Source organism: Dermacentor variabilis, chromosome 2 (genome assembly GCF_050947875.1).
Source record: "Dermacentor variabilis isolate Ectoservices chromosome 2, ASM5094787v1, whole genome shotgun sequence".
NCBI lineage: Eukaryota > Metazoa > Arthropoda > Arachnida > Ixodida > Ixodidae > Dermacentor > Dermacentor variabilis.
Genome location: NC_134569.1, coordinates 32,487,432 through 32,512,843, shown reverse-complemented (window position 1 = coordinate 32,512,843; position 25,412 = coordinate 32,487,432). Strand labels below are relative to the sequence as shown.

The window sequence follows — 25,412 nt, the reverse complement described above, 5'->3', positions numbered from 1 at the left end:
CCCTACGAGTGGATAAAAATGACAACACTTGCACAGGCTTGACGGCTGGACGTGGTCGACCTCGACGAAGTGAAGGGGTTATAAGCCCGAAAACCATCAGAAAGAAAGAGATGGTCTTCTTGCCGCGGGCCGCGGCGTCCGATTTGTTGCCGGCCGTCGATGACTTTTTACTGATATTCCCTTTGTTATATTCCTGTAAATAGTGTAAATGCCCGCCATTTCTCTAAGTTTTTCTCAACGTCGGCCAACTCCCGCACTCAATGGCAAGATCGAATAACTCCAAGCTACGCAACAGGCTCGCAGGGTATCGCGTGCAAGAACTTCTATACGTGCACTCGAACCTCAATGTTTGGAAGGCTTCGTCCGCTGCACAGCAAAGTGTTGACGCGTCAAGCGGAAATGAATCGGACACACATTGATAGAAATGTCGATCTTGACGCTTTGATGTGAAATCAATGCCTTTACTTGAAATCGCGTCTAGATTTTGAACCCGGTGCTGGGACTTTTGTGATGCAATAATGTAACAATTATATTCTTTTCAGTGTTAGAGAAATAAATGTGTCGGGTTTTTCAGAGTTCTGTGCGCAATCGTCTCCTTTTCCAATTTTTCGTTTTGTTTTCAATTTTTTGTATTTTGCTGAAGAAAACATGTAAACCTGTTTTTTTTTCACGCGCCTCAAAATTTCATGAAATTTTGCATCTCTAACTGCCTAAGAATTGTCTGCTCAGCTGGATGCGTATCGGCTGTCTCTTTGGTGTAGTGATGTTGAGCCTAATTTTGGCCCAGACGTTCAAGAGTTGCTTTCGAAACTCTTAAAAGGTCAGAAAAGCATTCGGGAAAAGCTAGATGTCATTGAGTTAAAGAAAGTAGAAGTCGCTTAAGCTATAACTGAAACGAAGACAGTGACATATATGCTGGAAAAAACGGTCAGAAGCTTGTAAAGCAAACTAGTAGATCTTGAAGATAGGAGTAGGCGAAATAATTTGATTGTTTTTAGTATCTCGGAAAAAAAAAAACTGACGAAAGTTTCGACGAGCTCAGGAAAAGTGTACTCAAAAGCATATTTGTTAACATCATAGACGCAAATATCGTCTGCAGAAAGGATTCACAGAATTGGCCGCCAACAACCAAATAAGCCTCGACCAGTAATCCTGAAACTTATTGATCACCGCAATAAGGTAGGTGTACTAAAACCCGGCTTTAAACTAAAGGGTGCGGGTATCTCGATTTCCAAGGTCTTTTCAGAAGCGACATGACGTAAAAAAAAGAAACTTCCGGAAAAGCATGGTAGAAAATCGAAGGGCAGGCAAGAAATTGAAATTAAGCTAAGGAAAATCCGAGTTAATGGTACTCTATTCGTTTGGTATGCGGACCGCAAAGAAAGAGGGCCAGTTCAAGGGAATGTCGTTAATAAATGAATGCTATGAAGTGATACAGGCAAATTACACCAACGTATTCAATTTAATGCCCGTAGTATTATTAATACACTTGATGACTTGGAAAGTACCATATTAGCGCATGCACCCCATGTCATTGCAATAACCTAAACTTGGTTAAATTCCCAGATTAACTATGAAGAAACCTTCCCGTGGCAATGGCATAGCTATTCGGTTGAAAAGCTACCAAATTGTGACCAGGTTGCCTGACATAGTTGGCGATGAGTGCTCCATTATTAAAATGTATCTTCAGGAACTGAATCCTGTTGTGGGTGCATTTTACCGCCTTCCTGGAGGGCGATAGAGCTTTTTTTTGACGAAGTTAATTATTTTTCTTGTGCCTGCCATACAAATTCTAGCAATGCACTGTTAACTGACAATTTTAATGTTAATGACAATTTAATGTTTTTAATAAGACAAGGACTTGCCGGAGCCCCTTTCTAGTACTGCTGAGTCTTTGGTCGACATTGTCTTTTTCTATGACCTAACACATCTAGTAATATCAGCCACCCGTGCTCAAAACAACACACAATCTATTCTGGATTTTTTTCTTGTGAGACGCAGCATCCTTCGTTGAAATCGTAGTTTGTGCGTCTTTGCTGGTGTATCTGACCCCCGAATGTCATCTTTGAGCATTGCACTGCGTATGATAAAAACAGTGAAAGAAGAATACATAGTGTCAAATTTTTCATGTGCTAATGCCGTCGCCGTTCTTGACTTGTTGGATACATCATTTTCTGATTTCCATACTTTGTACGAGTCACGCACTTGGTCTGTCGACGGTATGTGGGTTCCCTTCAGAAATATTGTAATGAAATGCGTTTCAAGTTACGTTCCCTCAAAGATGATCAGAGCACATTCTGCTCGGCCATGGATCACGACAGAAGCAGTGTGCACGCGACGAAAGCTGAAGAAAGTGAGCAAACAAGTGCACCCGAACTCGTCACCAGCTTCTGCATCAAAACTTACGGATCTGCATCTATAGTAAAACGAAACTGTAAAAAATGCTAAAGACTACTATTTTAATACATCTTTGAAACATTTTCTGCTTTCGACTCCCGTGAAGTTCTGGCGACACTTGTCACCTAAGGAGTGACAAGCGTATAAGATGCTCGTTGATGGTGAATTAGTCACCGACGAATCACTTCTTGAGTTAACATTTAACACGTTCTTTTTTTCTGCCTAGACGGACGGTCTAAATAGAACATACTGAAATACTGAAACTACTGACATAACGATAACTGAAGAAGGCGTTATTTTTTTTCACTGCTTCTTAGTACGAACATGAAAAGAAAGAAACAGCCTAGAATTGACTGTAGACCGAACACATTTCTAGTAGGTACGCCGAATGGTGTTTGAGCTACCTATCTCTTATATTCAAAAAATAATTATCCACTGCAGAACTCCCAACAGATTTGAAGCGTGCGAAAATTGTTCCTATCCCTAAAGCTCAAAACCCTTCACTAATTACTTAATGCAGGCCAATATCTTTATTATGCGCCTGTTCAATGATGCTGGAATGTATTATTTTTAAGCATGTGTCAAACTGGTCTGCAGCAAAATAACGTGATTGACCGGTGACAACATGGTTTCCTTAAGGGTATGTCGACAGTTACCCAACTCCTTTAGACGATACTTGAATTTGCCTTAGCCTTGTACAAACACAGTCAAATAGATATTCTCGAATTGGACTTTGATCGTGTCTCACATCAAAAGCTGTTATTAAAATTTAAACCCGTACTAAAAATAATTCACTGTTGTCATTAACAGAAACAAACTTATCATCTAGAAGCCAATGTGTATCGGTCGCAAGCTCGTGTTCATGCCCGGCACCAGTGAAATAAGGCATTCCGCAAGGGTTGGCCATTGGGCTATTATTTTTTTTTATTATTCGTCAACGACATCACAAAAAAAAATTCCTTAAGGGTATGTCGACAGTTACCCAACTCCTTTAGACGATACTTGAATTTGCCTTAGCCTTGTACAAACACAGTCAAATAGATATTCTCCAATTGGCATTTGATCGTGTCTCACATCAAAAGCTGTTATTAAAATTTCAACCCGTACTAAAAATAATTCACTGTTGTCATTAACAGAAACAAACTTATCATCTAGAAGCCAATGTGTATCGGTCGCAAGCTCGTGTTCATGCCCGGCACCAGTGAAATAAGGCATTCCGCAAGGGTTGGCCATTGGGCTATTATTTTTTTTTATTATTCGTCAACGACATCACAAAAAAAAAATACCCTTACAAATCGTAGGTCGCTGTCTTAAGCATTATATATACCTAGACGTAATAATCATTTCAGATCTCCGGTTGAATGACCACATCACTGTTATAGAAAAGACATCCGTGAAAAAAGCTTGGACACCTAAGAAGTTCCCTACGCCAGGCAACTCAAGAAATAAAATTATTGGCTAATATAACCTATATTCGCCCAGTTTTGGAATACGCCTCGGTGGTTTGGGATCTGTACACAAACAAAAATAGCGAAAAACTTGAGAGCGTACCGAAAAAATCCACTCGCCTTATCTTTCGCTCGTGCAACTGCTATACTTCAGTTAGTGCTCTTCTTTCAGACAGCGAACTTGGAATCCTTATATCTACGACGACATCACGATAGATGAAAATACATGCATTTGCTCTATCATGATAAGCTGGGTATTAACTTGAGTGCATACACAGAAAAGGCTACGCGACAATCCACACGGGCGTATCATAGAAAAAAAATTAAAAGAATTTTCTTGTAGGAGTAACACCTACGAAGATTCTTTTTTCCCGCGAATTGTACACGAGTGGAACGATCTCCTGAGCGGTGTTGTGGATGCAGCAACAGTGCCTTGATTTTCACCACAGATGAAAATTTTGTAAAAGTTCTTTTGTGACCATATTTGCTCTTATCCTTTTCTGTTGTTGAGACATTAGCATGTCTTTCAATATATTTTATTCATTGTGCACTTTTGTTTGTACATTGAATTTCACTATGTTCCCATCTGTGTGCTCGGAGTGCTTATTGTGCAACGCTTTTCTATATAATTACAGCACACTATCATGTATTTTGTTCCATCAGAGAGACGTTGTTCCACTGTCCACCCCTGCTGCTGGCCTTACTATAAGGGCAGCAGAAGCCTTGTAATAAAATAAATTAATATGCTTTGGAGACCGACAATCAATGATAAAAGCGTGAGATTTCATTCCTATTTCCGACTGGGAAGGATCTAATACTGTGAGAAACGAGTGGGAAATCTGTTTTTTTTTATTTTGATGGTCCTTTGAAAGACCTCCCAGAAGGAAACCCCATCCCATCAGTCCAGAAAATGTGCTCTATTTTTCCCTCTTGTTTACATAAAAAGCAGTTGACACCCCAGAGAACGAACGGTACCCTCTCCTGCATACACGTTTTGACCATTAAAGTACCACTGTAAACCTTGATGAAGAAGGTCTTTACCCCAGGAAGCATAGGCACGTTTTTGACCTTCTTTAAAGCCACGAGCTCACGCATATTTCTGGCGTTCCAAAGCAAGCCAGCTATTTGAAGCACTCGGCGCATTGGCTTTGTGAAAATTTGTCGTATTCTTTTATTGCGAAAGCTCGCACTTTAAGGCACCATTTTAGACTAGCTGCTCAATCTCTGGGATCGGCCCACGTACCTCAGTACTCTACTAGTAGCAGCTTACGCTACCTAAAAACTGCGACGTTGTACCGACTTTATGAACGCCCAAGGTAATCACGTTTTAGCGTTCTTTCGCCGCGGCCCAAATTCCATCGTCGTTTTAACATACACCACATGACATAGCCATAGGCATATGTACGATTTCAGAACACATAGTCGCTGATGACGCCACAATTCGTATTCATCTCGCTTACGCTCCTTCACTACCAAAGTAGAACCCAACAATCGTTACAACCCAACAATGATCGCCCTAGAAGTAATGCCTTTGCCGCTACACGAGCGTCTTCAACATGGTGGTCGTCGTGATGTTGTCGTCACACACACACGCATAAGCTCGCAACCAGAGACACACAACTGCTTAATTTACACAAGCGCGTTGGTCCACTTGGTATCGCTTTGCAGAACCCCAAACAGCGCCGGTGCCAGACGCTCGCGCTGACTGGGCGCTAACTAATCGCGGATGGTTTACCGCCGGTCTCACTTTGTGCGCCAACGAGGTATACGACGCCTGCAACGCCACTGGCGGCGCTCATCATGCACGCCTGCAGCGTTGTGAGGCGCTGCTAGAATGCAGGCAGAGCTTTTCGTGCCTCGTTTGGCTACCTTCTGAACGGTGACATACGGTGCTCGGCGAGATTGCGCGAGACCTGTGCTAGAACACACTTAATGCTGCCTATAAATTTATCATGTTTGATAGCTCGATGAGCTTTGTAATCGCCGCTCATAGAAAGCGCTTTGGTTTTGTGACGCATCATGCTGTGGTGAGCAGTGCCAAACGAAGCTGTCACTGACCGCCGACTGCTGTTAGCATACTAACTACCATGTGTGGGCGCTAAATCTGAGGTTCAACCACCGAGAGGATGCCACGACTCATAATTAATAGGCGTTACGTAACAGACACCTGGTAACGCTGATTTTTCTTCTATGGTTTTATTTTTATATACTACAACCGCCTATTGAGTGTTAAACATAGCAATAATGTAAACGAGAAGACCTTGCTCTTTGCGAGTAAGTTCATCCAACGCGGCGGTATATGGAATATGTTGATAATGCGCATAAGTTAAGAGCGGCGCATGGAGACGACGAGTGCCAATAAGTAAATGTAAAGCATGCTGCAATCTCTTTCTGTCAGTCAGTGTTTTGTGGGCGGCTCGAAATGAAAGCATTCCTACTCGAGCGGTTTCCTCTGCGGCACTGCGCTTGTGTGCGTGTGTGCGTGTGTGCGTGTGTGCGTGTGCGTGTGTGTGTGTGTGTGTGTGTGTGTGTGTGTGTGTGTGTGTGTGTGTGTGTGTGTGCGTGCGTGTGCGTGTGCGTGTGCGTGCGTGCGTGCGTGCGCGTGATGTGTGCGTATATATGTGTGATGTGTGCGTAAGGAAACGCGCGCGCGTTCTACGTGACGTACCTTTCCCCTAAGAACGGCTCCGTTCAGGCGGTTGGTGCTGGTGATCTCGACCGTAGCGACGAAGTGCGACCGCGAACTTTGGGCGTTCATGCGCGTGCAAGCGACGCGTCTGTTCCTCAGCGCGCGCGCGAAGCACTCGCACAGCTGCGCCGAGTTGGACACCTCCTCCGTCGTCACACCAGGCACGAACGTGTGGCCGCTCGAGTCCTTGCGAACCTCGAGCTTTTCCTGCAGCAGCGGGTGGTTGAAGAGAACTTTGTCAATTGTTGAGCCCACGCTCTATTTGGCTATATTTGTTGAGCCCAAGCGTTTCTTGGCTAAATAAGATAACCTCCAAGACCTGATCGATAGTTGCTGAGCAAAAGTTGACTCTGGAGCCAACGTTTTGGTTAGGGGACTTAGAACATGGTGGAAGGGAGGGGGCAGTCCTGGGATCTCTCTAGCGACTAGTCTTGGACCATGGTATGCTTGAGACTATGCGAAGGGGCCATTACGTGCAGTGCGAATATTTTTTTCGGGTAACCTTGCATGAATGACTGACAGGGTTGATGCATTTGAATTGTATTATTATTATTATTATTATTTACTTATTTAAGGATTTATTTACGTATTTATTTATATATACCTACTTATTAATTATTTATTTATTTATCTTGTACTGAGTGTAGATGCGTTCTAAGTTTATTCTTATTGGCGTGCTTTTTTCTTCAATCTTTTGCTTAAGCCATCACATCATACATTAGCTTTTTATGTTAATCAGAAATTAATTTTTTCTAACCCATGCATAAGCGAAGTGGAGCAGCAGGAGGCACCCAACACGCATCCCCTAAGTTCACCATCCAGATCATGACACGTCTCCTTGTCGAAACATTGGCTCCAGAGACATATTTCTATCCACTCCTGTCGACTATTTCCATCCGCCATTTTTCTTGTTAATCTCTGTTCTATATGGACCTTAAGAAAGTTATTCAACAGAGATGGCGGCTGCTGTATTACAGCCCGTAAGGTTTACCTCCGGATTGCTGTTCGCCTTGAGCAGGTCCACAAAGCGCTCGTTGTAGAGTTCGACGAATGTCGCTGTCACCACAAACGACTGCTTCATTCTTCGTGTGTCCGGGAACATGCGAAAGAAGTAGTGGACCACTGTACTTTGCGGCTAGCTTATATAATCAGATTTATTTTTCTCAATTTGCTTTGGCTGACATTGTCATTGACAAGAATGCGCCATCGTGCACCAATATCACGTGAACTTACAAGAAAGCCGACATGCGTATTTATCTCAATTTTGATTTTAGAATCCGAAGTGCGGTCACAGGCGGATGTTGCGCCACTTCGAAGCTGGCGGTAAACAAATTTCTTAATGTCGCAATGACAACTTTTTACTCTCACAGCCGCCGCAAGCACTGTTGCAAAACTGAGATGATACGAAAGAACAAGCGCACAAATAAACAAAACTAGGGCTATGTTCTTGTTTATGTGCAGAACTGGCAGGCATGAAGTTGCTGCAACAAAGTGCATCACAACGCTACTTATTTGCTCGCCAATACGAAAACAGCGAATATTGCCTTATTTCGCCCGAGGCAAGTAATAAAGAAACCAAATGCAAACAGCGTTCTTTGAAGCAAGTCAGCAATGTTATCTTGTTTTGCTCCCGCGCGTTTGTATGCTTTCGTACTTTGAGCGCTTAGCCGCACTAGGCGTTCTTCCATCCCCGAGGCGTTCCAAAAGCGTCCGAATCAGCACAAACACTTGTTCTCTGCTCTGAATGGTGTTGCTTCTGTCTGGTTGTTGATCACGCCATTGAGCAGACGTGAGCGTGGGTATGTCGATTTGCTTGCTGAAGCTCTCTACGAGAGGGGAAACGAAGCATCAACACGTGGCACCGAGTAAATGCAGTATGGAGAAACAAGTTTTTGCAGAAGAATACGGTACATATGCGGCCATGAATTGCGCAGGCGATTTCTAAAGATGGTTACGAGCGACGATAGATGGAACAAGGCTCACGCAGCACGCCATGCGGTGCCAATTTTGTTATATCCTGCGAAGTTCCAGCTGCAAAGAACCATTGCCATTGAAGGAAATAAGAAAGAAGTAGGTCAATTCAGTATTTTTTTTCGTGTGCTTATCTAGGCGCCAGGAAATGTGCCGCTCGAAGCACAAGCGAGAAGTGCAATTTTGTTCTTTTCCAACCCAAGGGAATAAGGCCCCGTAGGAACGGCGCCGTGGAAGAAGGGGGAATCGCTGGGGAGATGGTAAACTGCTTGGCTCCGCCGCAGGCATATCGGACTTAAGCACTGCCACGCTGTTTCTTGTCTACAAAAGGACCCAGCAAAACACCTCTTTCCTTGGCTTGTAGACTCCCAGAAGCTAGCGCTTGACCCATTTAGCAATCTTGTTCAAACACACCGTCACTAACATAGTGCCGAACGCTGGCTTTGAGCTGAGCATGCTTCAGAATGGCTGTTGCATGACACACTTGATGTAAAGGAGCCTTTCAAGAATTGCCAACATATAGGGTGATCCAGCTCCTTTAGTTTTCTTCTTTAACATGTTGTACTTTTGAAGCAGTATTCGAGAAGAGCGCTGTAAAATATGTGACCTAGTCTCCTCACTCGTTTTCGTTTAGTTCGTAGATATAAAGTTTTTGCCATTGAAATTGATCTAGAGCTACCATAGCAAGCTCAGTTTAGCCCCGTGTGAGGCCTATACTCGCGGACAACTGTCTGTGGCAATGCAAAGAAAGCTACGGGCGCGGGGCTGCCGCACAATTTCTACAGCGCCAAGTAGTGCGCCAGCATTTTACAGTGCTTTTCGTTGCTCAGAACAGACGCTGAATCGACGCAGCTTCACGTGCGATGGTTTCGCGTTTGCTCAGACGCGGAAGGGAAAAGCCGCAAAAGTAAACTTTTACATTCAGTGGTGTGTTTCATGTTATTTAACTGCTGCTAATAAGGTGCTTATGCTTTCTATTCCCCAGCTTAAACTGACGTGGATGAAAATACGGGACAATTTTCACAAGCGCTCTCACTTGTTCCCGCTTTGCCTCCATAGCTTTCCCTTCATTGCCACAGAATGTTCGGGCAACCAGTGCTGAAATTTCGCGCGCCGACTGCAGTGCCGTAACACACAGCCTGGCGAGCGGTGGGCACAATTTGCAGTAGCACATGCTACGATTTTGCATCGCCAGATTCCCCGCTCCTTTTGAAGCACACGCGTCCAGCAACTGATCTGTCTGGGCACCGACGTGCTAGAACGCAACAGCGCATGTGCTCCCCGCAGCCCGCAAGTCCATGGATAGAACTTGGCTGGGCGGATCGGGCTCGGCAAACGTTGAGAAAAGCGCACGTCTGCTGCTGCTAAATATGTCGTGCCGTCTTCGTGTCCTCCTTACCGGACGGTGTCAGCATATTTTAGTTACACACTCAAACTGCCGTAGCGCCTCCTGCTCAGCGCTGGTTCCCCATAGGTCAAGCCATTAGGCGCACGCGCAGGGCCACTGAAAGAGAATCGGCTCCTGCCAACAAGAGGCCCCGTACTCTCGCCGAACCCTTAACAACCGAGTTCGCGCAAGGTCCGGGAAAACTTATTCTCGTATCGTCATCGCTCGGGATCACAGGTGCAGCAGCGGCGCGCTTTTAATCTCCGCCACCCTGGGGCCAGCATACGCTCCGACACTCACTCGTTCTCCTTGACGAGCTCGAACATCCTGCGGAAGGCACGCGGTGCGATGCCTTCGGCCTGTAGCTGCTCGGTGTTGGAGACTCCGGTGAGCGTGTACGTCTTGCCCGAGCCTGTCTGGCCGTAGGCAAAGATGCACACGTTGTAGCCGTCCATAGCACTCTGCACCAAGCTCTGAACGCAGGCAGACAGAATGAATGAAAGCAGAATAAGCGATGAAGCGCCATAGCACCAAGAGCTACTACCTTTCGGACCGCTGTACTACTCAGAGCTCTGCCTTGTGCGGCATGATAAAAGAGCTGATTGTCTCCATATCATCACATGAAATGAAGGCCAAAGAACAAGGATACTGTAACTGATAGAGTTCAGTGGCCATTAGCGGAAAAACTAATAACGTCTGTGTCCGACAACGTCTCTTGCGCCTTATATGGCATCGTGAAAGACTTGATCTCTCAATGAGGAGTTGTGAAATGACTGAGTGGAAGTAGTGGGTTAGTAGTAACATCTTGACGATGTCTAGTTGGTTCATATGCAGAATTGAGGTTTCACATCGCGAGTAAAACAAGCACACGGAGAAACAAACGACACAGAAAAGCGCTTACTGTGAACAGGAAGTTTACAAGTTCACCAGCCATTATTGCACCTTTCCAGCATAGGTATGCGCACACCAGTGAAATATACACAAGAAAAATGAGCAAACTATAATGTTTCATGCAAAAAAGCTATTTATTTTTCCGACAAAGCAAGAAAGGGATCGCTTACACATTTATCTCCGTCCTTTGGAATATGACATGCATCTATTATTAACCTTTTCTTCTTACTTATTTCTCTTCCCTATGAACTTTGTCTTTTCAATGAATGGGAGTGAATGTGCACTTGTTACATTGTCCCGCCAAATGACTTCTATATTCATTATTTACGTTACTGCAGTACTGACGAGCTCTGTCAGTGAAACACTGTCCCGTTTATCAAATATATGTTTTACACATCTCAGCGATATTTGATATATAACGTTGCGCGTGCAGTCAATAAAACAAGTTTTATGATTGGTAGAGCATTGTCATACGATTGTATACCGAGAAGAGCTTGTATGGGGCACTGACAGGTAACTTAACATTACCTCTATTAAGAAGCCTTCCTTAGATTGTGTGACAACTTGTGCAAGTACGGCACCACGTGCACTGGTCTCTTGTCTTTTTTTCTTTTCTTTGTGTGCTGGTTGCAAACTTATTCATTTTTCTTTCTTCAAGATTGTTTCGCATACTGAAGTGATTACACGATGGAGAAAACCTGCGTTCTGTAGTAATCATGCTGTCCCATTTAATAAACTTCACTCATGCTCGTGTTCCCACGACTTATTACTCAGTGCTACCTTGACGCATGTGGTCCCTACGCCCCTCTTAATCAAATTGGAGCGTGCGCTGTCGTAGGGCAACAAGGTTTTCTTATATCTGGAATAATATGCCCAGCGTACATTCCCATTCAAAGAAAAACTGAGATTAATATCAAGAAAATGAATGCGGTCATTAATCGGCAATTCGTACGTGAACTTAAGTCCTCCCAATGAGTTGACGAACTTTCCCAACATTACTTCGACCGCGTCATGAAAACGCATCGACACATCTTTCATCATAATAGTTAAGTAGTCGTCAATGCTACCTAAACATTCGCGTTTCAGGTGCGTCCACCAACTTGACAGAAAGGACATTGTCAACAGAGGATGAAAGTATATCGCCCCAAATGGGGGCTATGGCTGAGCCTATGCATATGCATTTACACGTTTTGTGTAAAAGCTGCCATGATAAATGATATTGTGGGTTATTGTGTCAGTGGAACAACACGCGCTAGGTGCAGTAAATGGATGGTGCGTGCTAGCACTAAACGCCGTAAGAGACGAGGTAAGGGATACGCAATGCTAAGTAATATATTCTTGTTTGGATGGTAGGAACAAGCGCAAAAATAGCAGGGACGAGGAAGTACGCACGACAGGTGCTCATAATTCGTCGTTCCTGTTATTTTTCTGCTCATTTCTACCACCAAAACGCGTATCAACTCGCTTGACAACGCTCATTATTTCCTATGTATATTTCTTATGATATCTTCTTTTATTTCTGGCTGCACAAAACTCTGCCATTGTGGAAAGATGTGACTTTTTAACTGGTAATTTATCCTTGTGATGCGCATGTCTTCGGTGACATGAACGTACAATTCTTCGTTTTCTTTCAGTGCCTAAACTTCACTCCGAGTTTTTGTCAGGCTATCCTTCAACAATGAAAGTTTAGTGGCAAAATAAGCAACAAAAGTGAAAGCATCATCTTTTGCTAGCTTGAAGAAAAGGCCCTGCACTTTTCTTTTCAGCAAAGTGCATTACGCGCTAACTTTCATTAAAGGGGCAATAGCGTATAATATATATATATATATATATATATATATATATATATATATATATATATATATATATATATGTATAACTATAGCACTATTTCTTAAGAAAAGAAGAAGCCGGTGCTATATCTGAGTACAAACATCTCCTTTTTCTATCATGTCAATAAAAAATCCTAGGACATCTAAGCCCTTTTTATGAGTTTCGAATGCAAAAGCATTCATGTCCTTCGAGTTTTGCGTTGCCAGTAAGGCACCATAGCACCACGTGCTGCCCAAACGAGCAAACAGCAGCAGGAGCCTGCGGTGCCGATTAACGCCGCATGCCACCGACGTCCTGCGCGACGAGAGACCCAGGAAGCAGCGGCCACCAAGGCCGGCAAGCGCGCGCAGCAGCTAAACCCAGCGGGGGTGAGAGAGAGAGAGAGACGCAGTCCGCGCGCTGGCTTCCGAGAACGACAGCGAGGGTGACGTGGCGTCGCGGCGATGCCCTCTCCCCTCACGCAACACCTGGCGCTCCAACGCGGAAGCAGCTGTGGCCTTCCGCCTGCTTTGCTCCATCGAGGCGGGCTCGTGACCTTGCGTCGAGGCGCGCTAGCGCCTCGACGGAGGTCGAGTGCGAGGTCGCGCGAGCAGTTAACCTTCTTCCGCCAAAGGAAAATAAATATGGCTTTCAAATAATACCTAACTAATTAGTGTTGCCCTTCAGAGTCGATTGATGTGCTTGTGCACAAAATTATGCCGTTGTTTCACATTTCCCGAGGGCGAACAACTATAGAAGTCTCATCTCTCTCACCTCGCGCACTGTTGACGTGCGGAACCTGGAACGCGTGTGACTGCGCTCCTCGTGCCGGCGTTGCAATGCAGCAGTTGCGTCACGTGCTACGAACACATGTATCTCCACGCATTCTTGGAAAACTACCTGAGGAGCGTCATTGCAACGTTAAACCTTGATATCACTTTGAGTTTTTCGTCCTTCGGACAAAAGTGCGCAGTTTTCTTAATTTCAATCTGATTACAGGTGATACTTTAATACCTCCCTTGTTTGGGACAAGGAAAGCGGCCTGCGCAGAAAAACTTAGAAGTGATACCCGTATTTTTTTTTAATTAGCGCATGGTTGGAATTCTGCGTTGTAATGTTTGTTGCAAAGTCTGAAGACTTGCTGCGCTAATTTCTCATAACAGAAGCGCAAGCCTCTGTTACTTTTGCTGCTGACCAAGTTCATCACTGTATATTGACTACCGAGTACAGAAAATAAAGCGAACGTCATAAGCCAGTCTATGCTGCAAACTGCCGCTTCAAGGAGACCTCTGAAAAACCTTGCACTTGTAAATACAGCACACAATTCGGCAGTCATTAAGCCATATTCATGCTGTCGTCTCATTTTGTATCTTGTTGAGCCGGCTGATTCAAAAGCTCTCTTGCGTAAGAGAAGCTTTGTTAATTTTACACCCAATTGGGATCAAGCGTGCTCAACATGCCTATTACCTCGACTGCCGTGTCCTGAAAAAATTATGACAGCCTTACCTCCATTATTCCAGATTTACTAACAAACAACAGCGAAAGAAATAGTGTTTTCTTATTGCATTTGCCTCAGCGACGAACATATTTTGTTTAAGACTGAGCGCGAGTTCCCGGGGCTTAGCATGCAACCCGAATCAAATGAAACGCGTGTAGAATTTTACTTCACAGACGAAGCGCTGATCTCGTCTTACGTTTGTTTCTCCAAAGACGTCTTCTTGCGTGTGGTGCGGCATAAACACCCTGTCGAACGTGAACTCCTTGTCCCCTCGCGGTGCGTGCACGACTAGCGTGTAGTCGTCCGTGGCATCAATCACGCTGAGCGCATCCTGAAAGACAGGGCGATTGCGTGAGCACTCGAGGGTAAGGACATTGCCTAACTTATACAGGGTTAACCGTAAACATGGCATATCTCTAGAACTATCGAACAAAATGTGCCAATAACTAACTAACTAACTAACTAACTAAATAAATAACTAACTAACTAACTAAATAAATAAATAAATAACATCTTAGTGTACTAGCACTGCAATAGCATGACGGCAGTGACGAAGTCAATGCATTGGTAGCCGAAGACAGCCTTTTAGCGCCTTGGTGTTCTCTTGCGTCCAGGTTTGTCAACCATACCGAAATTAGAGGGACAGTCCCGACTTTGGTATAAATGTCTCGAGTTCTGACTTGACTCAGTCAGGATAGTCAAATGCCCCAATTTTGCCTTCTTTCTGAATAACAATCAATAAACCAGATTTCAATTTTGTGATGTCCGACAGCTCGGTTGCGTGTTCCTCTCTCTTGTCTTCTATTGAACTGTCAAATATAAAGCCGGTTTTGTTTTTCTCGTCCTTCTTGTTCCGTTGTAGGCGCTAACCGTTCACAGTACTTCTAGCTATATTAGTAGCTATCTTAGCCAGGCAACTACTGTACACTTCTTGTTGTAAACCGCAACATGGTAGGACTAAATATATTTCTGCAACTTTGTCGCGATGATTGGCGGCTTCTGGCACTGACAGGATTGGTCGTCACACAAATAGAAAAATACGTGCATTGAAGTTAGTTTTATAGGATTTATTGCACATTGCTTGATTAATGTTTTGCTTCACATAGATAAAACATGCGCCTTAGATATGGATATTGTTTTTATAAAGGTCTCCTCGCATTTGTAGACCAATTGACGCCATAAAGCCAAGGAACGCAGGAAGAAATGATAATTCTTGCACCGGCATGAAGAAGAAAATTAACTACAACAGCACCAACAGACAAATGACTTACAGCGGATAGCAAAAGCAAAAACTGTTATCAAGGTTATGGCTATCAAAAATCTACAGGTGAACAGGCTAATAGTTATATGTTACACCTCTCCAGAACAGGCAAAGGCGTACCTTGTTCTGTTGATCTGTTGTGAGAGGTTTCACACGACAGCAGACCCGTATTTTTCCTTTCATGTCCTCAACCATGTTGTAGTATTTTTTCCTCAGCACCTAAAGAAAAAGAAAAAGAAGGATGTGACAGGAAGCCTCGAAGATGATTGTCAAAGTCAGCGATAGCTTTCGTATGTAACCTGCTATATATCTCCATGATACGTGAATCTCGAAACCACCACCACCACCACCACCACCGCCGTCATCATCATCATCATACTTTATGTCCGCAGCAGGACGAAGGCCTCTCCCTGCGATCTCCAATTACCCCTGTCCTGCGTCAACCGATTCCAACTAGAGCGTGCGAATTTCTTAATTTTTCTTCTGTCGTCCTCGACTGCGCTTGCTTTCTCTTTGCACCCATTCTGCAACCATAATGGTCCACCGGTTATCTAATCTATGCATTGCATGACCTACCAAACTCCATTTGTTTCTCTTAATGTGAATTACAATATCGGCTATCCTTTTTTGCTCTCTGATCCACACCACTTTCTTCCTGTCTCTTACCGTTACGCCTAACATTCTTCATTCCATCATACTTTGCGCGGCCCTTAACTTGTTTTTGAGCTTCTTAGTAAATCTCAAAGTCTCTGCCCCATTGTCAGCACCGATAGAATACATTGATTGTAAACTTTTCTTTTTAATGATAATGGTAAGCTTCCAGTCAGGATCTGATAATGTCTGCCGAATGCGCTCCAACCCATTTTTATTCTTCTGTAAGTTTCATTCTCATGATCAGGGTCCCCTGTGAGTAATTGACCAAGGTAAGCGTACTCCTTCAACAGATTCTAGAGGCTGACCTTCCATCCTGAACTCTTGTTCCTTTGCCTGGCTATTGATCATCATCTTTGTCTTCTGCATATCAATCTTCAACCCCACCCTTACACTCTCTCTGTTAGGGTCCTCAATCACTTGTTGTAACTCGTCCCCAGTGTTGCTGAACAGGACAATGTCATCTGCAAATCGAAGGCTGCTGAGATATTCGTTATTGATCCTTATTTTTAAGCCTTCCCAGTTTAATAGCAGGAATACTTCTTCCAAGCACGCAGTGAATTGCATTGGAGAGATTGTGTCTCCTTGTCTGGCCTCTTTCTTTATAGGTATCTTCCTATTTTTCTTGTGGAGAATTATTGTAGCTCTGGAGTCTCTGTCGATACCTTCCTAGATATTTACGTATGCGTCCCGTACTCCTTCATTACCTAATGGCGCTATGACTGCTGGTATCTCTGCTGAATCAAATGTCCTTTCGTAATCTTATGGGCACATTAGTAGGCACACGAATTGGCAAGCTCTCAGCCAACCACAATCCCTAACGATACCACGACGCAGTGTATCTTGTTCTAATTATTGCGCTGTAATTAAAACTCACTAGCAAGACTAATTTAGACTAATGTCATCGCCATGCTTGCGAAATCCAAGCTGTAATTTCTAGGCTTTTGAATTTCTCTGAAACGCTGCGAGTTGCATTTCGAAGTGCCACTTCTACGACATGTAAATTTCATTGCAATAGCAATCACATGGACAGATCAGGCCAAGTTCCGCCGCCATTGCCGCCATCATCGGCGTAGCCGTGATGTTTCGTATCAAGTCCAAGTGCGAAAACATCGGGCCGTATGCTGTGGGTGCAAGTGAAAGTATGAGAGGGTGAACCGAGGATGATGGATCGATCTCGCGAGCGTGAAAGAGGAAGCGCGCCGCGCCACCTTCCGTCGTATGCAAGGCACTTATGGGAGAGAGGGGGTGGCGTGCGCGCGTGACACGAAGCTTGTCAGTTTAGTGAGTAAGCGAATGCTTACAAGTTCATACGGCCGATAAAACTACTATTCTCACTTTGTTTAGTTTTATAATAATTTCCTATCGCAATCGATGCTCGAAAGTTCAGCAGGTTGGATATGACAGATTACATGCAAGAGGTGCGCCGCCCGTGGTACTCGATTAATCATGTGGCGTTGTCCGTGGGCGGAGCAGCAACACTTCATAACTCTAACGGTTCTCTGGCGAGGACTCTCGCTGCCTCGAACATAGCCATTCGAAGGTCACAGTGCACAGAACGCAACGCAACACCTTGAAGGACAGCGAAGGCGTGCAATCTTTGAGACGTGGCAATTAGTGCAATGGCACAATCAACTGGAAAGCATGCCGCGTAAAAAAAAAAGAGGAAACAAGAAAAAAAGGAAAAAGAAAAAAAAAACATGGTAAACATTGTTAGTGTCCTCATTTATTATCGATGCGGTTTTCGACATTCCGGCGCAAAGCCATGGAAAACAAATAAATAACACAGGCGTTTTGTTAACTTAACGGTGTTTTGTGGCTCCGTCGAGACCGCCATGCGCCCTCGAGAGATCACGTTTCGAGCACTTCTAAGTGTTCTCGTCCGCCCAATGAAAAGCAGCATCATGCATTGATAGGGCACCGGTTTATCTCGTACCTGCAGCCATGTTATGCTTGACCTTCATAAAGAACTTTCAATGTCTACCGTCGCGCTGAAGCTGCTTAGCTCGCCCTGCTTTGCTAAACATGTTTACGTAATATTGCTAAATACGGCAACGCACCAAAAGGGGAGCAGGGGAATCTTGGAAACTAAGCCCTTCAGCGCTGGAATTTTTCCAAACTGCGAGTTTTTCCTGTAGAATTCTTACTCCTCGTAACTTTCAAGATAAGCTTCAAAAATAACACACAATTTCTCGTCCGACGAAGAGCAGCAACATTCTGCTTATACAAATTATAAAGGTACAGAAATTAGGCCCATAACTTTTGCAGGCTCAAAAAGTGTCACGGAAGGCATAATAGGACATGAAGAATCAATATTTGCCATTATACGAATCCTTATGGGAAACAGTTTGCTATTCAAGGTTGAAGTACATGCCTAAAGCGCGCATTGTTACTCAACGTGCTGTTCACTTTAAGTGAAGTTTACTGCGATGCGCCTGAACAGCGCCATGCTGACCATCACTCCTTCCTGGTGTCATCAAAGCTGTGAAAAAACGCTGTTGTAGTGACATACTTGAATGAAAATAGCTGCGGTAGTGAAAAAGTTTCACCTAATTGTCTCTATATATGATTTTGTTAAATACAATATAAGATTAAAACAAAATATTTTACATTCACGCCGTTAGCGTTTGCCACTGGCAACGTCATAAATCGCAACTGACGACGGCCACTGCGATAGCTGATTTTCATTTAAGTTTTCTGTAGAGTATTGTAATTTTCATTGCGATCAGCAGTAGTTTTTGACGATCGTCGCTAACTGCGTCACGACTCAGGGCGCGGCCACTGTGCCGGAAAAGTACCGCAAAAAGTACCGAAATGATTTACAATAACGTTCGGGGTCACAAAAAGAGCCAAGACTTGTCCCATAAGATTCAGTGCAGGTGATTTCGTACTTTTCGAGTTTGTCGTTCAAACACACATAGGCGTTGTAATTTTTATTTCGAGGCTTCTTCCACCTTTTAATAATGGCCTCATTTGACGACGCTAGGGCCGACAGTATTTTAAAAGACCCTGAAATAACATTTCAATTTGGTAAACAAGGCAGTCTCTCACTTGATAGCACCACCATAAATATGGGAACCATATAGTATCTGTTTTACAATAAGCAAACATATTTATAGTCCCACTGAAAATACCTCCTCCGCGTGCGTGCGTGCGTGCGTGCGTGCGTGCGTGCGTGCGTGCGTGCGTGCGTGCGTGCGTGCGTGCGCGCGCGTGACTAATCTGGAAGCTGCCCATTCTATCGGATTCATGTCGCGGGAGTAAAACTAATCGTCCGCACTAAGACGTTTGAAGTCATCTACTCTGTTTTGTGGGATACATAATGACCGACTTGCACCCACAATTATGTGTGACGGCGGGTGTCTGGCTCTGAGCAGCCGGCTGCCAAACATTCGTTGTAACAACCACTTCCCCCTCGTTTCCATCGACTGCCCAAGTCACCGCATTTAGGCACTGTCGCTTTAGATCGCTATGTGCACCACCCACATAAGTCTTACATTGTGAAAGGGTTAACTGCACAGAAGCGACCCCGCTTTTCAGGGCACTATGCAACTCGGCCTGCACACTTGTAGCTTCTCCATGTTGAGTCGAGGGATGAGTCGTGGGAGACCTGTGTTGGGCGTAAAAGGCTGCTTGGCAACAGAAGACGAGGATTCCGTCACGCGTTCGCGTAACATTTTCCTGGAAGACTTATGATAATGATTAAAGGGGTCTCACACATCTGCTTACGTTTCTTCAAGACACTGATGTGATGAATACGTGGTTACACTCCTCGGTGACACGGAATGAAATGCTCAGCAAGGACGAATGTCGTTCCAACTTGCCGGGCTAGACTCATATAAAGCAACGCCGTCTCTAGCATCACCTCATTTGGAGGTGCCTCCAAATACATTTCAAGATTCACCAACGAGCTCAATTTTCAACCCTTCTATCATCACCTACTGTGCATAACTTATATGCACTATGAGCAACTTACAGCCTACATTTGGATTTTTTTCTCAGTATTTGCTCTCAGGAGCATTCCATCAGAAAAATAAAAGGCAATAAAGAATTGCCGACAACTGGGATGGAACGCGTGAATTCTCAGCATAGAAGACAAATACTCTATTTCTGTGCAAAGGAAATGTTTTTATTAAAATATCAGAATGATTTGCAATACATTTCGAGCTATACATAGAGAGTAATTAGATTGCACTGCAGGGTAAAAATGATCAACATGGCTAATGGGCACGAGCCTGATGGGCTACAAATAAAATCCTCGCTTGATTGTCAGAGTTTCACTTATTGTAAGCAACTCAGGCTACGGGTATTGACAGTGATATGTTGCTAGAATTCTTGGGACGCCTTCATGAAATCGATGTCTTATTTTTATTTCTTTGCTTATTAAGTGATGATATAGTGCGAAAATAGGCAACCGAAGGGGATCTCTCCCAGTAATCAAAAACGATATCCAGCAATTAAAGAAAGCACAAGACAAAAGAAATAAAAAAATAGAGTAAGAAGAAAAATAGCGCAGCAACAGACCACCACATTACTCGAGCATAGGCTCCTGCTCAATATGGATAGTGAGAGCACGCTGTATCAGCGACATGCGTATATGTAGACGCAGCCTGCACTGCCAGAACTGTCTCTATCTCTACAGTCATGGCATGAAAAACAAAACGAAGCTACGAATAAAACACAAATATTTACTACAAGTTTCCATAAACGTGGCCGATACTGAGGATATTCACAATGGATCGCTTTTCAAAGAGGCTCATAAAGTAACTATCAGAATGATGTCGTGAAAAACTGTGACAGCGTGTCTTATGGCCTTGAATACGCCTTCATAGTGTCTATGTTTGGCAAAAATATGCATCGGCGTGACAGACTACCATATTGACAATGGGAATTTTTCGCATATACCAAAGAGCATAATGGGGTGAAATGGAAATTCCGCCTTTGTTATCAACTGGGAAAAATAATACATACAGGGATCACTCCAAGTAAAATATTTGCTTCGTTTGTCATGAAAAAAATATAACGGCAGAAATGTTCCTCCAAAATCTCTGTAATAAATGAGTTCAATTCTGTTTGGCTTTTGAATGGCTTTCTGACTTTGGAATGAACCAGAGGGTCCTAATGTGACATATACTATTTATTTTTTTACAGCTACAGCAATTTTATGGACACACCAAGCGCATTTCTCTCGTTGGCCTCACCGTGATGCTCCGTCTAATGTCCGAGGGCGATAACATCGTCACCACGCGCCGCGTGCTGTATGTGCTGGTGAAAACGTGAGAGGGTGGAGACGACGATGGTGGCCCAATCTCGCGCGCACAAGGGAGGAAATCGAGGAGGAAGCGCGCCGTTTTCCTTGGCGCACAAGGCACCAGGGGGGGGGGGGAGGGAGAGGTGGGCGGTCTACTTTGGCGGCGGCTGCGTATGGCACGGCCGCGTGGGTCCTATCTTGAAAGCGATCTGCCAAGTGCGCCGAGTGCGGGTAGCTTCGTGTGCGCTGCGTTCTCGCCACTTAATTCGCGTTGCAGCGAGAGGAAGCACGAAGGTCGATTCACTCGCTGCTGCTGCCGCGCTTTCTCACTCCAGCCTTTCGACAGCGAGCGTGCGCGGTCATCGAGTGAGATGTGTTTATGTTTGCTTGTGCGCGCATCACAGCAATCACACTATGCTTGTTAATTAATTCGTTAGCGAATCTTTAAATGCTTATACGGACAATAAGATCACTATCCTAACTTCGTATAGCTGTCTAATAATTTGCTATCGCAATCGATTCTTTTCCTCTCGGGCGAGAATACGACTTTTTTCAATTAGAACAATTTAGAAACTCTGTCACCAGAGATGAATTATCTGCCCAGACGGACATCATTTGCTACAAAAACCAAACAAATCAATTCACTGATTAAACGAATTACGCTAATTAACTTTTTAATAACAAACTTTACGGTGCATGTTTATATTAGAAAGTTGAAAAGAATCGTCATGAGTCTACTTCCTTGTTTGTAGATTAAATTTTGAAACTGTAATAGACTCTGCCAAGGTAATTTGTCCGAAAGTCATCCTTTCCGCGAAAACGCTTGCGTTAAGCCGTTTGATCCAATGTTTAGATTCTAAAGAGACTAACGCAACCACTGCGGTTGTTTCGCAACTTGTGCCTCATTTATTTCATCTTTTGTTTGAAATTGAGTTAGCAGTACGAATAACCGTGGTGGAAATTCTAACTGTCATGCTCTAAGTGCGCGGGTCATAAGCCGATAGCCTCTGCTTGTGGCTATACCGAAGCCGGTCATCATGTAGGTAGAGTGAAGATCCTGCAGTGCCGCCAAATCAGAATGGCGTTATTCAATACACTCATGTGAGCAGCAATGTCAAGACGCAAAAAAAAAGTTTTTTTGTACAGTGCTATGCAGAGATCGTTTTTGATCTTCTAAGATATTCTCAACGTATTGGGAACTTGGGCAGGCTTCTTCTGCAGGTGACGGCTGCAGAAGAAGGTGCAGGTGCAGGTGCAGGTGACGGCTCGAGGCATTGGCATAGAAGCGGCATGGCATTGCATTCGTCCCGTTATGTCCAAGAAGTTCCAAAATACGCAGTAAGCAGCTCACTGAATCCATTAGCAACATGTCAGACCTTGATGCATTGTCATAAAAGCAGAGACCACGGCGGCCGCATTTCGATGGGGGCGAAATGCGAAAACACCCGTGTGCTTGGATTTAGGTGCACGTTAAAGAACGCCAGGTGGTCAAAATTTCCTGAGTCCTCCACTACGGCGTGCCTCATAATCAGAAAGTGGTTTTGGCACGTAAAACCCCAAATATTATTATTATAAAAGCAGAGACAATTTTCCCTGATGCAATTGGCACATTTAACGCGGCAGTTTAACCAATTATGCTTGGCCACTTTTTTAATGTACTGTCAAAATTCTTCGCTGCAGCAATACTCGCGATATTATTCAATTTTTTACATTCTTTGCACGCAACAAAATTGTATTCACTTCGATATGGCCATTTAAGAATGCTCGCGATCGTTAGGTAGTAGAGCTTGCAGTGAAAGGCGAAACAATTTTCTGCTAGATTCGTTCCACGTTTTGAGTCATTTCGGATTCATTGCCAACCTATGTTCTGCGTTGAAAGTAACAGGATTACAAAACACCCTGAAATGATTGCAGCACTGAATTTTTATAGGAAAGACAACGAGAGGCTTGAAATGAAAGAGTGGAGACTTAAGAGATGCGAACGAAGGTATTTCTTCAACTGTCTCCCAAGAAGATTGGACGTATAGCAGGAAAATGGCAGACAGTAGCTGGTGCAAACAATTCTCTTTAAAGGGTCTGAACCTGAGCTTGTTGGTACTGCTTCATGGCGAAAAAACAGCGGGAGAAAAATGGGACCCGAAAGACCGGACAGACGTCCCGTCTGGTTTTTCTTGTCCCGCTTTTCTTGCGCTGTTTTTAACCACGAAGAAACTCTTCTCAGTTCATGCACAAGACGGGGCCAGTAACCTCTGTTCACGAGCCCTGATTTGTGTCTGTTTTCAAATGAGAGCAGCTAGCTTGAGGCTGAAAGAACAAAGCTAAAATAAACGCAGTAATGACCTGACGTTCCAACTCCCGCGTAACCTCAGCCCGTGACAGATAAGTATGATGGAATGGGGAAAAAAAGGCACACTACACACAGTCTTCACTGGCAGCACTTGAAACCAAGGGCGAGTATACTTTTCGACCTTTAAACTTTTCTCTGCCTTCAAATTTATGAGGGTCACTTAAATCAAGTAACCAACCACTGAATAGACTAAGTGAATGAACTAGCGACGTAGATTTAAGAGCATTCTCTATATGCCAGTCGCCTATGCTATCCCGTTGGAAAGCAAGTGAACTTATGATTGCATAGGTCTAAACAAAAGACAGAGGCAGATAGCCGGTCTTGTTTACATTACTAGGAAATAACGCATCAGTGTCCAATGTATTGCGGTGCTCGCGAGCTTTGTTAAACGTCCACTGTGCCTGAGAGGACTGTGCTTCAAAGGCCACTTCTATTTATTTAGTTACACGCACTTTACTTTGCACCGAGGCACTCGAATAGCAACAGCCAAATAGCCCAACAAATATAATTGCTTCTTTGTTGAGTGTCGTCTCCCGATGTTCCGTGCGCGTCGCATTTCAGCCTCCATTTAGTGCTCTCTGGTAGCTCTATTCCGCTTTGTTTAATAGGTAGTTGTCGTAAAACGACCTATGAAACGCGTTTGGTGATTTCACCCAATGTTCTGATTCGGCACAGATGGCACCGCTTGGGCGTCCGAGCTGGGGCGACTGCACCCTGAATGTGAAAGCCTCTCTTTTCCAGATGTGCGCAGTGGGCAGTTGGAAATTGTTTTAGCCCTTGCACGTTTCAAACATGGTTTGCTTACACAGGGCTGACACTAGGACATTAGGCTTTACCGCTTCGAAAGATGAAAAGAGCCGAAACAGAAAACGCATTTCCAAGAATATCATAATGGGCTGCTTTTTCAGGCTCTAAAGAATACTTGAAAGAGAAATGTTTCCTTTCGAGCAGCAGCTGGAGATTCAATATTTAATTTTTAACTATAATATGTTTGTTTGGTTGCAACGGCAAATGAAAGAGCTACAAGTTGCTCGAATAAATCAAATAGGAAAGTAAATACTGCTACGAGTCTAAGAACATTACATTGATCAATTTCTCAAATTAAAACGGCAGCAAATTGAAGGAACGGCTATTACTAGCACTGAGAAGTACATTAAGCTCAGCGCCTTGTCAGCAAAGCAGCATGACGCGTCCATTTCTTTTTTTTTATTGATGACATTTATTTTTTATGCAAGCTTTAGAACACGCTACACACGATACTTTACATATTTTTTTCGTCTCATAGCCTCATTAGACCCACTAAGTTCTTAGTGACACACTACACCTTAAAGTGTAGTGCAGATAGCCTACAAAGATACAGCTGACATATATAAACACAGATACAGCTGACATACAGATACGGCTGTAAGATACAGCTGACACACTACACTTTAAAGTGTAGTGTGTCAGCTGTATCTTACAAGCCTGAAAAACTACTTTCTTGATGAGATGGCACGTACACATTATTTCTTTATTTATGCAATAGCCACAGTACCTTTACATGCATTACAGTGGGGGGGGGGGGGGGGGGGGGGTGGTAATACAGAACATCAAGCGCATTCATGCCATGACTTAGAAATAAACAATACAGTACGAATGGTAAGCATAATGGTCAAAGAATTATAGACACTACTCTTATGCAGAAAAAAAATGAACATAGGTAAAGTCGCATCAATCCAACAAGGCATAAAATGCATCATTCGATATTACATCAACTACTGACGATGGTAGTCTATTCCACTCTCGTGTTGTTCTAGGAAAAAAAGAAGA

At 43.8% G+C, this 25,412-nt stretch overlaps 1 protein-coding gene across 1 annotated transcript in view; it reads right to left on the bottom strand.

Annotated features, from left to right (window-relative positions):
- LOC142571619 (uncharacterized) overlaps positions 1–25,412 on the bottom strand; it is a 196,276-nt gene that overhangs the window by 8,077 nt on the left and 162,787 nt on the right. The window contains exons 9-13 of the mRNA XM_075680127.1: positions 15,475–15,573; positions 14,290–14,424; positions 10,193–10,365; positions 7,526–7,616; positions 6,514–6,741 (exon numbers count right to left, since the gene is read on the bottom strand). Coding sequence (XP_075536242.1) covers positions 6,514–6,741; positions 7,526–7,616; positions 10,193–10,365; positions 14,290–14,424; positions 15,475–15,573 — 726 coding nt within the window. The remainder of the gene's footprint in view (positions 1–6,513; positions 6,742–7,525; positions 7,617–10,192; positions 10,366–14,289; positions 14,425–15,474; positions 15,574–25,412) is intronic.